This window comes from Pelophylax lessonae (assembly GCF_965119305.1).
Source record: "Pelophylax lessonae genome assembly, chromosome: 2".
Lineage (NCBI taxonomy): Eukaryota > Metazoa > Chordata > Amphibia > Anura > Ranidae > Pelophylax > Pelophylax lessonae.
The window spans coordinates 129,849,184-129,865,919 of NC_138769.1; the positions used below are offsets into that span (position 1 = coordinate 129,849,184).

A 16,736-nucleotide genomic window follows, 5' to 3' on the forward strand; every position below is an offset into this window, starting at 1 on the left:
AAAAGTACAGGGGGGTAAAAGTACCTTTCTCCCACAGGCTAACAAGGGTAAGGACCGCCGTCGTAGACGGGGTCCCTCCATTTCTGCACACAGTTTTTTTTCATCCCTCAGGTTCAAGTGATAAGGGATCAAAGGCCTTCAAGGCCCCCTCGGGTGGCTCCAAGTGAACCCTGGTCTGGCAAACAGAAATCGGTTTTCTCCAGACCGGCGAATAAGACCCCTTCGGCCTGAAGGTGCGCCTTCACCCATAACTGGTGTGGGGGACGTCTTTGCTGGTTCCCGGACCTGTGTCTATCCCGGATACAAGACAAGTGGGTACACTTCCCTTCCAATGTGTGACTGTTCCCGGATTGCTTACAGGCTCTCTTTGGGTCGGTGCAGGACCTGTTACAACAAGGAGTAATAGTTCCGGTTGTGATTTCAGGGCTTTTACTCAAACCTGTTTTCGGTCCCTAAGAAAGAAGGCAAAGTGTGTCGTATTCTGGACCTAAAGGCAATGAATTGCTTAGTGCGGGTTCAAAAATTCAAGATGGAATCCGTTCGTACGGTGGTGGCTTCCCTACATCAGGGGAATTTACTGCCCTCCATAGACATCAAAGATGCCTACCTTCACATCCCAATATGTGCAGGACATCAACGGTTTCTCCGCTTTGCCGTGGGAGAGGATCACTATCAGTTTGTGGCGTTACCCTTTTGGTCTCGCTTCTGCTCCTCGGGTCTTCACAAAGGTCTTGGCTCTGGTTCTGGTGGTGTTACGCCAGAGGGGATATCGGTCCTGGGTTACCTGGACGATCAGCTTCTCCGTGCAGAGTCTCCCACGGCGCTGGTGACAAACTTGGAGGTCACCATGAGAACTCTGGAGGAGTAAGGGTGGATTCAGAAGTCGTCCCTGGTCCCTTCCATGAGACTGGATTATCTGGGCCTGGCTTTGGACTCAGCCAGGGTGTTTCTTCCCCCGGACAAACTCCTAAAACTCCAGTTCCACACGAGAATCCTCCAGAAAGAAAGCCTTCTCAAATGGAAGAAAGATCCAAATTCCCTGGACAACCAGATCCAGGGGGTCCCTGATATGGTGGCTTCGGTCCCCGGCGCTCAAACTAGGAAAAATCTTCCTCCCCCCTATATTGGACAGTTGTGACAACGGATGCCAGTCTTTCCGGGTGGGAAGGTGTTCTCGGCAAGCTTTCTGCTCAAGGAGTCTGGTCCCTGGAAGAATCCAGGTTAAAGATCAATGTTCTGGAGCTGAGAGCGATCAGGCTTTGCCTAGTCCACTGGACAGAATACCTTCAGGGCTGTCCAGTGCACATTCAATCAGACAATGCCAGGGCCATGGCTTATATCAATCACCAAGGGGGGCACCAGAAGTGTCTTTGCGGCCTTGGAGGTGGCAGGCATCCTTCGATGGGTGGAACGCTTTTTTCTGGCTCTCTCCACTTTTCACATTCCAGGAGTGGAAAATTTGCAGGCGGATTACCTCAGTCGACAGACTTTCGATCAAGGGGAATTGTCTCTCCATTCGGAGGTGTTCCAGCAGTTGTGCCTTCGTTCGGGCAATTCAGAAGTAGATCAGTTGGCGTCTTGGATCAACAGGAAAGTGCAGAGGTTTGTGGCCTGCTCTCGGGACCCTCTGGCAGATGCCGCAGATGCCACAGACGCGCTGGTGGCTTCCTTGGGGTCAGTATCAGCTGAGGTATGCCTTTCCCTCTCTTAAGTTGCTGCCAAGGGATTCTGGTCATCCTTGTGGCTCCAGACTGGCCTCGCTGAGCTTGGTACGCCGACCTGGTCAGGCTAGTCGTAGATGTTCTTTGGAGACTTCCTCTCAGGGAGGATCTACTGTCTCAAGGGCCAATCTTCCATCCTACAGTCGCTGGCATTGATGGCTTGGCTGTTGAAAGCCAGGTGCTGAATGATGGGATTGTCTGCTTCAGTGATCTGCCTGCAGTGACTCTGCTTAAAGGGAGAAAAGCAACTTCTAGAAAGATCTATCATCATACGTGGAAGTTGTATATTGCGTGGTGTGAGTCTCTTAGGGTTTCCCCTTGTTCTTGCTTGGTGGCTCGGATCTTGGCCTTCCTTCAACGGAGAGTTTATCAAAAAGTGACCTTGAGTACAATCAAGGGTGAGGTCTCGGCCTTGGCAATTTTCTTCCAAAGGCCGTTGGCCACCCATTCCCTGGTACGTAACTTTATCCAGGGGGTGCAACACTTGGCACTTCCGGTGCGACCGCCGTTGCCACCTTGGGACCTTAATTTGGTACTGTCGGTTCTCCAGAAACCTACCTTTTAAAACATGCAGATTCCCCTGCTTACCTTATCCCAGAAAGTGGCCTTTTTGGTGGCTATTACTTCTGCACGCAGGGTGTCGGAACTGGTGTCCTTTTTACTGTCATTCTTCCTATCTGGTGGTTCACAGGGATAAAGTGGTGCTTCGCCCGGATCCATCCTTCCAAAGGTGGTTTCCAGTTTCCACTTAAATGAGGATATTGTGCTACCCTCCTTGTGTCCTAAACCTAAACATCCTAAGGAATTTGCAGTGCATACTTGGATGTGGTTCGGGCAATCAGTGTGTACTTGGCAACTACTGAGTCTTTACGAAAGTCAGATTTGCTCTTTATACTCACGGATGGACCAAAGAAAGGGCTGCCTTCGTCTGCTGCAACTATTTCCAGATGGATTAAACAGACAGTTGTGCAGGCTTATTCAATTAAGGGTCAGGTTCCACCTTTCCCTGTTAGGGCGCATTCTACTTGGGCTACTTGGGCATCTGTGGTTCAGGTTTGCAAGGCAGCTACCTGGTCGTCTGTTCACACCTTTACCAAATTTTATAAGGTGGATGTGCTGACATGTTCAGATGCCTCTTTTGGCCGCAAAGTTTTGCAGGCAGCCGTTTAAGGGTATATTTAGTCTGCCTTGAGGGCGTTAATGTTTTTTTCAGGTGGGTCTCATCTTGTTGTACTGATGAGTCCTATGTTGCCTGGTTGGCTATGGTTCAGCCTTGGAGGAATTATTTTCTGCTGTTTCCACCCCTTATTTTTATGGCACTGCTTGGGGACGTCCCTACTGTTATGAAGAACAAAGACTGTGTCCATCAATGAGCGATGGAGAAAATCTTTTTTTTTTTGTCCTACCGTAAAATCTTTTTCTATGAAGTTGATTGACGGACGCAGTACCCGCCCCTCCGTTTTGAGTTGGGTTGGTATTGTTTTCTCTGACACTGCTTTTTTACAAAACTGACATCCTATAGCCGAGAGGGGTGGTATACCTCCTGGGACTTATTTTCTACCTAGTGTCCTACTCCTGTAGGGGGCAGTATAACCCTACTTTTATGAAGAAAAGAGACTGCGTATGTCAATGATCTCCAGAGAAAAGGATTTTACGGTAAGACAAAAATCCAATTTTGCCATGATCTTTGCTTTAATGAACTGCCTTATTTTCTAATTGGAGCAATAGCTGTGGCGCTAAATCCTGTAAAATTGTCCCAAATAAATGAGCCAAAAGCAATCCTTAGGAATGTATCTCCACACTGAAGAAAGATGAAGTGATCTCAGAGTCGAAGGACCGCTACCAAAAAGCACTCCAATATCACCACTGCTTACCAGCTGTAGTTGACCCCCATGACAGAGATCGCATAAGCCCAGAAAACAGGTTAGGAACGAAGACTCTCACTCTCTGATCCTGGACTGGCAAACTCAAATAGATGGTGTGATATGGAATGAAAAAGAGCAGGGACACTCACATAGCGCAGACTGCTTTAAAGTTTATTCCCATATATAAAAATCACACTTACAGGATTAAAAAGATGATCTCGCATCTCTGGTTAGTGTGTATGGACCTCCCCACGGTGTTCCTCGGCGTCCCTCGCGTTGACAACCAAAAAGATGGCCGCCGCCTCTCCTCCACGCTGCAGCACGAGTCACCAAGAGCGCCACCCAACGCACGTTTCGTCATCAAAAGACGTATTTTCTAATTGCCTGTGCTGCAGTAATATTTGTTGTACTTATGTAAAGTAGGTTCCAGATAGTGTTTTCGGTTTGTGTTTACTTCATAGTGAAGCTACATTCCTGTGGGGTCTTATTTTTATTTTTTTTTACATTTTAAATATATCATTCTATAATATTAAATGGACGGTGGCTTTAATTTCACTACTTCTAGTTATTGTGAGAGCTGAAAGCTTGATGAACATTTGTTTTCTGTTGCTTCATAGTAAGGTGGCAAGATGGCTGCTTAGATCAAAATGGCTTTCTTAAATTAGAAAAATTAATCTCTTGTCTCTATCTCTTTAATCTCTTGTTTCTATCTCTTTTTTATATGCAAACTTGCAAAAAAGCAAGTTGAATGTAGTGGTGCATAACCCTTTTTTAGGGTGTTTTCTTTGGTAGTTTAGTATAGTGTTATCAGTAAATGGCATTTTAATTTGTGTTTTCGTATGTTTTATTTACAATTCCAGCTTGGAACTTAAATTATCAGAGATTTCCAGCCAGAAGATGGCCCTGCAGGCACAGCTGCAAGCTATAAAAAAGGAACATGCTTCACAAATTAACTACTATACAGAAAGCCTGGAGGTAAGACACTGTTTCCTTCTGTGTGCAGTGTTAAACCAAACAAATCTTAGATTCCCCAAAAGAATATGACACAGTGAATTGACAGATAATGCCACTGTATTTTTTTAATTGTAAATTGCCCACTGTGTGCTGAAACAAAGTACATGTTTTCCAGTTTCTTGAACAAGAGAATCGTGTTTGTCAAGAGCAAGTAACAGAAACCGAATGTCAGCGAAGAATTGATCATCTTAACTTACTAGAGCGAAATTATCAGTGTGAGAATCTGAAGGATATCATCAAGAAGCTAGAGTGAGTACATGCTAAACATGATAATCTGTGATTTACTGTATCACCTACTTACAGCAGTATTTACACAAAAATCAAACTTCTATTATATCGCAGTTTGCCAATTCTTAGATGTGATAGCCGCATTACTTTTCTTTTATTAGTCTTGCTTTCTTCTATTTTCATCTGGTGATCCAGCCAGTAAGTCTGTTTTTCAAAAGAACAAGCTCTTTTCCAGCCATCTTAGTTTACAGGGATGCGATAAACCATTAACATTGGCAGGGGTGCTTAGATTTTTGACGTTTTTTTTATGGAAAACCTTTATCACAAAAGGGGGAAAAAAAACACTTTGCTGTAATTGATTTTAACGTGTGAGCTGGAGTTTGGCTTCAATTTGTTAGTGTATTTAAATCTGCTAGTACACCTAACACTAATCTTCCCACCAGGCTTACCATGCTGCTGTTTTCTGTGCCCCTGTGTTCATTCACCCAAATATGGGCACTCTAATCCAGGAGGTGTGTTACTGGCTAGACCACAGATAAAAACAGAAGGAAAAAACATAAATAATGCTGCTACAACATCTAATGATTGGTATGCTGCAATATAATAGACTTTTAGTTTAGGGTTTATTCCCACTTTAACTATTTAAACTTTTAGGCTTATGGCAGAAATGTAAACATTGCAGGGTTGCTATGGACCTATTTTCTTGTTTGCAATAACCTTGTCATTACTTAAGATAAAGTAATACATTATGTTTAAGACAATCAAGGCTTTCTTTTGGTGGTGACACTTAAAAAAAATATTTTTTATTTTATTGCAATCCATAGAGGAGAAAAAAATAAAATAAAAATGCTTATTCGTACATCACCGGACACCGGGAAGTTAGTTCTTGCCATTGTGTTATGCTCTAATCCCATGTGACTGGGCACTCCTAAATGGTAAAGCTTGCCTCATGCAGCTTGTATAAACTGTAGTAATGAAGTGTGATATGGGGTAGCACACTTCATTACTACTGTCATTGTGGGAACACAATAGGGTCTGCAGCAACTGATAACACAAAACACACGTTTAGTTTCATCCACAAGCTCAGAGGTTCACACCACTCAGCTTGTATAAACTACCCAAAGGGTTTAGCCTGGGTTCCCTTAAAAGTCCCAAGGCTTTAAAAAAAATAACAAAATATCCTGTACATTCACTGTGTTGTATGGGGATTTGTCTAATCATGATAGGATGTTTTACCTCTTCCACAAGATTTACTCTGAAATATCCTATTAAAGAGGTGTTCCCTGGGAAGAGAACTGTTCCTATAATGGATCCAGCAATTTTCTGTCATACTAAGACCCTGACTGTTGAGAAAATCTTGTGTTTTACAGGTCCTGTGACAATTCTCCTAGCTCGCTCATCGTCCTCGTTATGAATGGAAGCCCTCACTTCCCTTCATAAGTGGGGCATTTGCTGGCCTTTATGACCACACGGTCCAATAACTTTTCAGATGCCCTGGTCCATGGGTGGTGCCCTGGGGCTAATAGCTAAATTCCCAATCTATCGTCCCCTCGCTTGATGTCCAATCTGATGCTTTCCCTGCAACAGCTAGTGGACCTCCATGCTGGCATAACTCCTTGGTCAGGGGATCCTAGCCATGGAATTTGCGAGGCCAATCATTACTTCCCACAATCTGGGGCACTTAATGACCTCTGTGGACATTATGGATGCAAGTATTTCAGCACAAATATGCTTCCTTTCTCTTACGTCCTCCGACAGTCGCCGCCACTTCATAATCTTCACTAATGGGGTAATTGACCTTTTCTCCGCAGGAGTAGCTAGGCAACAAGATTTGTTAATATCAAAGCTTTTAGCATGTCCCACCCCTAGGGGGTGGTCCCCTCAGTCAATACCTCCCTGCTTCCAGCATTCTCAACTCAGTTTTCAATTATATTAAAAAAGAATAGCGCAACCATGCAAAAGAAATGACTATTAAATATGGAGACAATCCATAAATAAAAATGGGGGTTTAGTCCCACCATATGGCCATATCGTGCTCAAGCCCACCACTGCGTCAAAGTACCCCATTATCAGTGGGTCCTACACTATCCATAGAAAAGGGGTGAATCCAGCCTCTCCAACCCTTGGAGACAACACTCCTTGCTGGGATGGATGTGCTAGTGCACTACAAAGGACTCCTCCTGTATCTACTTGATGGTGGACTCTGATAGAGTACAGGTGTGTGTGGGGGGTGGGATGCTCAACCACAGAAGTCTGGTCAGACTGAATACATAATAAACAAGCAAAAAATTGGGGGAGCAAACCCTGAACATGTATATCTAAAGCCGGTGCAGCTATGGACCAAGCAACATGTATATTGCGCTATTCTTTTTTAATATACATGTTGCTTGGTCCATAGCTGCACCGGCTTTAGATATACATGTTCAGGGTTTGCTCCCCCAATTTTTTGCTTGTTTATTATGTATTCAGTCTGACCAGACTTCTGTGGTTGAGCATCCCACCCCCCACACACACTTGTACTCTATCAGAGTCCACCATCAAGTAGATACAGGAGGAGTCCTTTGTAGTGCACTAGCACATCCATCCCAGCAAGGAGTGTTGTCTCCAAGGGTTGGAGAGGCTGGAATCACCCCTTTTCTATGGATAGTGTAGGACCCACTGATAATGGGGTACTTTGACGCAGTGGTGGGCTTGAGCACGATATGGCCATATGGTGGGACTAAACCCCCATTTTTATTTATGGATTGTCTCCATATTTAATAGTCATTTCTTTTGCATGGTTGCGCTATTCTTTTTTAACCACTTTACTACCAGTCACGTAACCTCTACGTCGGCTGACTTTGAGTGGTTATACCGGGATGATGCCTCTAGCTAGAGGCATCATCCCGGTACCGTTGTTTGAAGCCGACGGTCGGCTTTCCGTCGGTAACGATCGATGCGGCTCGGGAGCCGCTCGATCGTTACCCGGGGGGGCGGGAGGGGACGTCCCCCCCCTCCCGCCGCCTTCCGCGGCTTTGCTCGGGGCTACCGTCCCACCGGGAGCCCCGAGCACCCAGCCGGCACGTCCGCCGGCTGGATGGAGTCCCGATGAATGCCGGAAACGGCATCGATCGGGTCTCCGATGACGTAACCCGGAGGCGGCGTCCATGACGTCACTTCCGGGTTACTGTGCTGCAAAAGGCGGCAGATTTGAAAAACGGCTGTATGCAAAAATGCCGTTTTCGGCGTTTTGCATACAGGGAAGTGTAGTGGAGGGGTCTAGGGTCTTTTAGACCCTCGATCCCTCCATAAAGTGTACCTGTCACGACATATTGCTGTCACCAGGGATGTTTACATTGCTTGTGACAGCAATAAAAGTGATCAGATTTTTTTTTTTTTTTAAAAACCTGTAATAAAGTTTAAAAAAAAAGAAAAAATAAATAGGAAAAAAAAAAAAAAAAAATTTAGCCGTCCCCGTCACCGTTAGCTCGCGCACAAAAAAAAACGTATACGCAAGTCGAGCCGCAAATGAAATCGCTGTTCAAACCACACATGTGAGGTATCGCCGCGATCGCCAGAGCGTGGGCAATAATTTAAAAAAAAGAGCTACACTCTAACTCTAAACTGGTAACCGTTAAATAAATTTAAAGCGTCGCAGATTGAGATCTCTATTGACCGTAGTTTGTCGCCATCCCACGGGGGGGGCGCAATTTTAAACCGTAACATGTTTGGTATCTATTTACTCGGCGTGACATCATCTTTCACAATATACAAAAAAAATGGGCTAACTTTACTGTTTAGTATTTTTTAAATGCAGTGAAATGTGATTTTTCAAATTTTTTCCAAAAAAATGGCGTTTTAAAGACCGCTGCGCAAATACCGCGTGACAAAAAATTTTGCAATGACCGACATTTTATTCTCCAGAGTCTTTGCTAAAAAATATATATAATGTTTGGGGGTTCTAAGTAGTTTTCTAGGAAAAAATACTGGTTTTAACTTGTGAACAAAAAGTGTCCGAAATAGGGCTGGGGCTAAAGTGGTTAATATACATGTTGCTTGGTCCATAGCTGCACCGGCTTTAGATATACATGTTCAGTTTTCAATTGCCTAGCTTAGGAGTAGCTGGCTGTTCCTGTGCTGGGGCTTTCAGTCTCAGCCTTCTATCCTCTTTTGGATTTTATTTCAAGTATTTTTCTCTTTCTTTTACTTAGCTGTTTTTTTCTCAGCATTAGTTTAGTTTTCTTCGGATGAAGATGATCATGCGGAGCTGGGTCTCGGTCTGGTCACCCTGGATCCCAGGGCTGTGTGCCAGGGGTTTCCCCAGCCTGCCATCGAGCGTTCAGCTCAGGTTTCCCTGGCATATTGAACGACCCATCCCTGTTCGCTGCAGGGATGCTGCCTGTGAGGTGGCTACCTCACCGGACGCCATTTGCGGTTTCGCACCGCAGTCCACTGCGTCCTGGCTGCGACACTCCCTGTCCTCAGTACAGCGGTTTGGTCGCTAGAGAAGGCTCCCCACGCCATCCGGAATGGTAAGTAAATTTCTATGTGGGGACCTGTCTGTTTGGGTGTCAGTCTGTGGCTGTGTGACCCGCATGTCTGTGTAAGTGCTGAGCTCCCTGTCAGATTCCTGTGTGGAATAGCTGCCTTTCTGTGGGCTGCGGGGGGGCTCTCCCGCTCTGCTGTGTGAGATGTATGGGGCAGACTGGGATCAGACATGCTGTGCGGCGACCGCTGCTGCGGCCCGCCATTTTTCTTGGCAAATTGTGGTGACCGGCCCTGTGTGATACAGCGCGGTGTTTTGGCGCCAAACGCCGCCATTTTGGCGGCGATCGCTCCTTCAAGCACATGTCGGCGCCATTTTCTTGTTGCCTTGATTCCCTCAGCCGAGCGGCCATGTTTGTGAAGCCTTCATAGGCTATATAGGGCGGTCAGTCATTGCATCACTTCCTTTTTCACTGGAACAGCGATCGGTGGCAGCAGCTGTGTGCTCTCTCCAGGTTTTTACCTTCCTTATCCTGTATTTCCTTGCTCAGTGCTCCTTATCCCTGCGGGGGTCGGTACATACAGTAGTGTGCGGTGGGCTGCGCTTGACGCGGTTTTAAAGGGGCGGTCCTTTATTTCAGTTGATACTGGGGCATGGATTCTCAGGATTGCAAGTTTCCCCCCACCCTGGTGGGGGGCCAAGGGGCTGCTGCATCCCCCGAGCGGGCTGATCTGGCTGCTGTTGTAGCGAACTTGGCTTCTCAGGTGCAGATGCTAATGGCTGATCGATCCGCAAAACGGCCCAGGTTATCTATTTCGTCTGATTCAGAGGGCGATGGGGCTGCTATGGCTGGAGTGCCCTTCTCAGGGTCTCGCTCATCCCTGGACCTTGTGGGGTCTGAGGGGGAGGCTGAGGTAGAAGGAGTTGATACTTCTCCCCCTGGCTCGCCTGAAGAGCTTGCACTCATGGATGAGTTGATTACTTCTATCGAGGAAACACTGCATCTGCAGGATGAACCATGTCCTCCTGCTTTGATGTCCTCTTATGGGACTAAAAGGAAACGCAAATCTGCGCAGGTTTTTCCCTGCCCTGCGGAATTTCAACGCGCTGTTGATGAGCAATGGCGCAATTTAAAGAAGCCCTTTACTGTGCCAAGTAGGTTCAAGCTGCGTTATCCATTTACACCCACCACTGATGAGCGTTGGTGTGTGCCGCCTCAGGTGGGTCACGCGGTGGCAGTTTTGAATAAATCTACTGCGATTCCTGCTGAGAATACCCCGGTGTTCCGGGACCCTACGGACAGGAGATTGGAGTCTCTGGCCCGTCATACTTATACGGTTGCTGGTTCTATGCTGAAGCCTATTTTTGCTTCCATTACGGCAGCCCAAGCTATTGCGGATTGGACGCAGGTGCTCAGGCGCACCCTGGTGGCTGACTCTGCTCCGCCGACAACGTTGGCTATGGTAGATCAAATTCATCAGGGTGTCATGTATTTGTGCGATGCGGACTTGGATTTAGTCCCTTTGGCTGCACGTCTCTCCAGTGTAGCGGTGTTGAACCGTCGCCTGATATGGCTGAAATGTTGGTCGGTTGACCAATCCTCTCGCAAGACTCTGGCTAATCTTCCCTACACGGGATCTCGCCTTTTTGGCGAGTCTTTGGATACTCTGATAAAGGGAATTTCCGGGGGTAAGAGCACTCTCTTACCCCAAACTCACAAGAATAAGTTTGTTCGCGGTAAGAAGAATACCTCGTTCAGTCCCTCTCAGGGGTCCTTTCGTGAGGGCAAGCCCTTCAAGGGCCAGGGCTCCCAGAAGAAGCCGTGGGCAGGGAAGCAGAAGTCCGGCCAGTCCGGGTCCGCTGCCCATACCACTTCGGCCTGAAGGGGCGCCCTCACCCGGTTCTGGGGTGGGGGGACGTTTGCTCGGTTTTCTTCAACCCTGGCTGGCCCGCATTCGGGACAGGTGGGTTCAGGAAATCGTTCGATCTGGATACAAGATCGAGTTTCTCTCTCGGCCGGCGAGCAGATTTTTTCCCTCAAATCTTCAGCTGTCTCCGGAGCGTTTGCAGGATCTGCACCTGGCGGTGCGGGACCTGCGGGCCCAGGGAGTGGTGGTTCCGGTGCCTCATCGGGACAGATTTCGGGGGTTCTACTCCAATCTGTTCACTGTGCCCAGAAAGGAGGGCAAGGTACGTCCGACTCTGGACTTGAAAGCTCTGAACCGCTTTGTGCGGGTTTGCAAGTTCCGCATGGAATCCCTACGCTCAGTGGTAGCTGCCCTGAGTCCGGGGGAAATCATGGCCTCCATCGATCTGCAGGATGCGTACCTTCACATCCCCATTTTCGAGGGTCACCAGAGGTACCTTCGATTCGCCATTGCGGAGGATCATTACCAATTTGCGGCGTTACCCTTCGGTCTCGCTTCGGCTCCGCGGGTTTTCACCAAGGTGCTTGCGCCGGTCCTGGCTTTATTGAGAGCCCAGGGCGTCTCTGTCTTGGGATATCTGGACGATATCTTGCTTTGGTCTGTGACCAGTCAGGGCCTGGTAAACGACCTGTCCACCACGATGCAGACTCTGCAGGAGTTTGGTTGGACGATAAATTTTCCAAAATCAACGTTGTGTCCGTCAGTTCGTCTTCACTACCTGGGGATGATCCTGGACTCTGCTCAAGCGAAGGTCTTCCTGCCGGAAGACAAGCTCCGGACACTTCAGGACGAGGTCAGGTCCCTCAGGGACACTCAGTGCTCGTCCCTCCGGACATGTATGAGATGTCTAGGTCTGATGGTCTCGGCTTTCAAGGCGATTCCCTTCGCCCAGTTTTACACGTTGGGTCTTCGGGCGGAGATCTTGGCCAAGTGGGACGGGCGTCCGCAATCTCTGGATCTGCTGATCTTGTTGAGCCACCACACCCGAAGGGGTCTTTTGTGGTGGCTCCAGTCCCCGGCGGTGTCGGGGGGCAAGTCCTTTCGTCCCTTGTCGGGGACGGTGCTCACCACGGATGCCAGCCTGTCGGGCTGGGGTGGTGTTCTGGGCGTTCTATCCGCCCAGGGGACTTGGTCGGAGGAGGAGTCCTCCCTTCCGATCAACATTCTGGAATTGCGAGCGCTAAAACTTTGCCTTCTGCATTGGTCGGAACGGCTTCAGGGCCGTCCGGTTTGGGTTCAGACAGACAATGCCACAGCGGTGGCCTACATCAACCATCAAGGGGGCACCACGAGTGCCCGTGCTGCTCGGGAAGTAAACGACATTCTGTCGTGGGCCGAGACGCACGTCCCAGCGATAACGGCTGTGCACATTCCGGGGGTGGAGAACTGGCAGGCGGACTATCTGAGTCGCCAGTCCCTGGACCAGGGAGAATGGTCTTCCAGATGTTGTGCGCGAAGTGGGGTCTTCCGGACGTGGACCTGTTCGCGTCTCGTCTGAACAACAAGGTGGAAAGGTTTGTGGCAAGGACGCGCGATCCTCGGGCAGACGCCTCAGACGCGTTAGTGGCGCCCTGGCATCAGTATCGTCTGTATGCCTTTCCACCGATTCAGCTGCTGTCCAGGCTGCTTCGCAGATTGGCCTCGGAACCGCACGCGGTGATTCTGGTGGCACCGGACTGGCCTCGCCGGTCTTGGTACGCAGACCTCATAAATTTGGCAGTCGACGTTCCGTGGCGCCTGCTGCTTCGGGAAGACCTTCTGTCTCAAGGGCCGATATTCCATCCTGCTTTACAGTCGCTGGCTTTAACGGCCTGGCTGTTGAAAGCCAGGTCCTGAAGGATAGGGGTCTCTCCCCTGAGGTCATTCCCACTTTGATCAAGGCTAGAAAAGCCTCTTCGGGAAATATTTACTACCGTACTTGGAAAGCGTACTTTGCCTGGTGTGAGTCCAGGGGGTATTCCCCTCGCTCATACTCTGTGTCGAGAGTGTTGGCTTTCCTCTAAACTGGAGTGGACCAGCGTTTGGCGCTGGCCACAATTAAGGGTCAGATTTCTGCGCTGGCCTTTCTTTTTCAACGCCCTGTGGCGTCTAATTCATTGGTTAGCACCTTTGTTCAGGGGGTGCGACATTTGGCCCCTCCTAGGAGGGATCCTTTGCCTCCATGGGACTTGAACTTGGTTCTGTCCGTGTTACAACATGCTCCCTTTGAAAAGATCAGGGAGATCTCGCTGTCTCTGTCTCTGGCTGCTACCATCGCCAAATGGATCAGACAGACGATTGTGCAAGCCTATGCTTTGAGGGGGATGGTTCCTCCTTTCCCTGTGAAGGCGCACTCTACCAGATCTCTGAGTACGTCTTGGGCCTATCGTCATCAGGCTTCTGTGGCCCAGGTGTGTAAGGCGGCGACTTGGTCGTCCGTTCACACCTTCTCAAAATTTTACAAAATGGATGTTCAGGCATCGGCAGATGCTTCCTTTGGCCGTAAAGTTCTTAGTGCGTCAGTGCCTTAGGGTCCCTTGTTTGGGCCCTTGGCTGTTGGGGTGTTTTTACCCCTGGGTTACTTGTTCTTGTTGCTCCTGTTGAGCACGTTTTCCTGTTGCCAGGTTGGTTCTCTTACCTTGGTAAGGTTCCTTTCTCTTATGTGGGTACTGCGTTGCTTTAGGCGCGGCTGCTTTTTTTTTCCCACCCCTCATGTCTACACTGCTCTGGGACGTCCCCATTAGTGAAGATTATGAAGTGGCGGCGACTGTCGGAGGACGTAAGAGAAAACTGAATTTTTGTAAAATCTTACCGTAAAATTCCTTTCTCTGAGTCCTCCGACAGTTGCCGCCCCCGCCCCTCTTTTGGGGTTCTCTATGTACTCTACTGCTATGCTACTGAAACTGAGTTGAGAATGCTGGAAGCAGGGAGGTATTGACTGAGGGGATATGCTAAAAGCTTTGATATTAACAAATCTTGTTGCCTAGTAAGGTCAATTACCCCATTAGTGAAGATTATGAAGAGGACTCAGAGAAAGGAATTTTACGGTAAGATTTTCCAAAAATTCAGTTTTTTGTGTGCGTACACTGCCCTACTTGTTTGTCCACCCCCCCCCCCCCCCAAGATGCTGGCCCCTTTTCTTGCTGTAGATCGCTGCTGATATATTTCCTTATATGGATTACGTAGACTATCTTTTACTGAGGGACGAGTTGGCAAAGGCTAAGGCTCCATGTACACGGGACGTTAGAAAAAACGTCCTGCAAAGCTATTTCTGACGCCGGGAAAAAGCAGCTGTTAAACGTGCTTTCAGTAGCTTTTTCCATTTGCGTTATTGCACGTTTGGCCACGTTGCTTTTAGCAGCGTTTTTCTGCCTCCATTCAAAATCAATGGTTCCCTATGGGAGCCTATAGATTTGAATGGAAGTCGCACCGCATGTCGGATCCGACTTGCGGCGCAACCTGCACTGTGAGAATCTTGAGGGGGAACTCCACGCCAAAAATGGGAAAAAAACTGCATGGGGGTCCCCCCCAAAATCCATACCAGACCCTTATCTGAGCATGCAGCCCGGCAGGCCAGAAAAGGGAAGGGGACGAGCGAGAGGCCCCACCCCCCCCCGGACCACACCAGGCCACATGCCCTCAACATGGGGGGGTGTTGGTGCTTTGGGGCAGGGGGAGCTCTGCACCCCCCACCTCAAAGCACCTTGCCCCCATGTTGATGAGGACAAGGGCCTCATCCCCACAACCCTGGCTGGTGGTTGTGGGGGTCTGCAGGCAGGGGGCTCATCGGAATCTGGAAGCCCCCTTTAACAAGGGGGCCCCCCAGATCCCAGACCCCCTCCCTATGTGAATGGGTATGGGGTACACTGTACCCCTACTCATTCACCACATAAAAGGCAGTGTATGGAAGTAACGACAGGAGACGTTTTGGAAAGTTTATTAAAAATCTTCATCCGGCTCTTCGGGGGCTTCTCCTCTCCGGGTTCTTCTGCTCTTTTGCTGTCCGCTCTTCTTGTGTTCTCCTCTCCGGGGTCTTCTGCTGTCCTCTCTTCTTTTCTTCTTTTCTCCGGTCTTCTGCCCTTTTGCTGTCGGCTCTTCTTCTTCCTCCGGTCCTCCTCCGACGGCGTCTCCGGCGATTATGCCGGTCTCTGCAGCTTATTATATAGCCATTAGGGGCGTGGCCCCGATGACGTCATCAGGAGGCCCCACCCCCTCGTGGCACAGATGACGCAGGAGAACACAAGAAGAGCGAACAGCAAAAGAGCAGAAGACCCCGGAGAGGAGAAGACCCCGAAGAGCCGGATGAAGATTTTTAATAAACTTTCCAAAACGTCTCCTGTCGTTATTTTCATACACTGCCTTTTATGTGGTGAATGAGTAGGGGTACAGTGTACCCCATACCCATTCACATAGGGAGGGGGTCAGGGATCTGGGGGGCCCCCTTGTTAAAGGGGGCTTCCAGATTCCGACGAGCCCCCTGCCCGCAGACCCCCACAACCGTGTGAGAAAGGAAAGGAAGAAAAAAACTCTGGATTGTCAGGAATACAAACACCCACAGAGCCCAGCAGGAAAATGTCATTGATCGGGACATTAAGTGAATTTGATGGAGAACAGACAACGTGGATTTCCTGGATTGAAAGACTAGAACAATATTTCTGTGCAAATGCCATCCCAGGCGACAGGCAAGTAGCAGTCTTTCTGACAGTGGTTGGTGCTAGGACATATGACACTCTTAGGGATCTCCTTTTCCCTGAAAAACCAGCAACTAAGACTTTGGGAGAGCTCCTGACACTGTTAGGGAATCACTTCCAGCCTAAACCACTAGAGATTGCAGAAAGATTCAGGTTTTATCAGCGGCAGCAGCAGCCAGGTGAAGATATTAAGGCTTATGTGCTCGCCCTTCGCAGACTAGCCTCAACCTGTTCTTTTGGGGAGTATTTACCGACTGCACTGAGGGATAAGTTTGTCATGGGACTGAATAGTGAGTCTAGCCAAAAGAGACTTTTAACAGAGAAAGACCTTACCCTTACAAAGGCAATTGAGATAGCTTCAGTGATGGAAATGGCTGTGAAAGATACAGAGGCATTGAACCCCCAGAGCAGAAGGGAAGAGGTTAAAGAGGAAGTTTTCAGAACAGCAGTCAAGCAAACTGCAGCTAACTGGAAATATAGAACCTCACCAACCCGGACGTCAGCTTGCTACCGTTGTGGGAATACAGACCATGATCACAAAGTCTGCCGGTTTAAGGATCAGCTCTGTCATAATTGTGGTAAGGCAGGCCATCTGAAACGAGTCTGCCGTAGTAAGAAAGTGCGAAATAAACAACCTCTGAACACCAGGACAAAGGCATATATGGTGGGAAGATATACATCGTCATCAGAGGATGAGGAAGTGCTCCACAGATTGAACATACATCATATGCATTCAGCACCCTCTGCAATGACTGTAGAGGTAACCGTGGAAGGAAAGAAATTCAAGATGGATGTAGACACAGGAGCAGCAGTTTCAGTTATCACCCAGAAACAATGGAGAAAAC

The 16,736-nt window shown here is 48.5% G+C and overlaps 1 protein-coding gene across 1 annotated transcript in view; it reads left to right on the forward strand.

Annotated features, from left to right (window-relative positions):
- The window catches only part of SPAG5 (sperm associated antigen 5), a 374,185-nt gene that overhangs the window by 231,595 nt on the left and 125,854 nt on the right, over nt 1-16,736 (forward strand). Inside the window, exons 14-15 of the mRNA XM_082245996.1 lie at nt 4,447-4,561; nt 4,716-4,849. Coding sequence (XP_082102122.1) covers nt 4,447-4,561; nt 4,716-4,849 — 249 coding nt within the window. The remainder of the gene's footprint in view (nt 1-4,446; nt 4,562-4,715; nt 4,850-16,736) is intronic.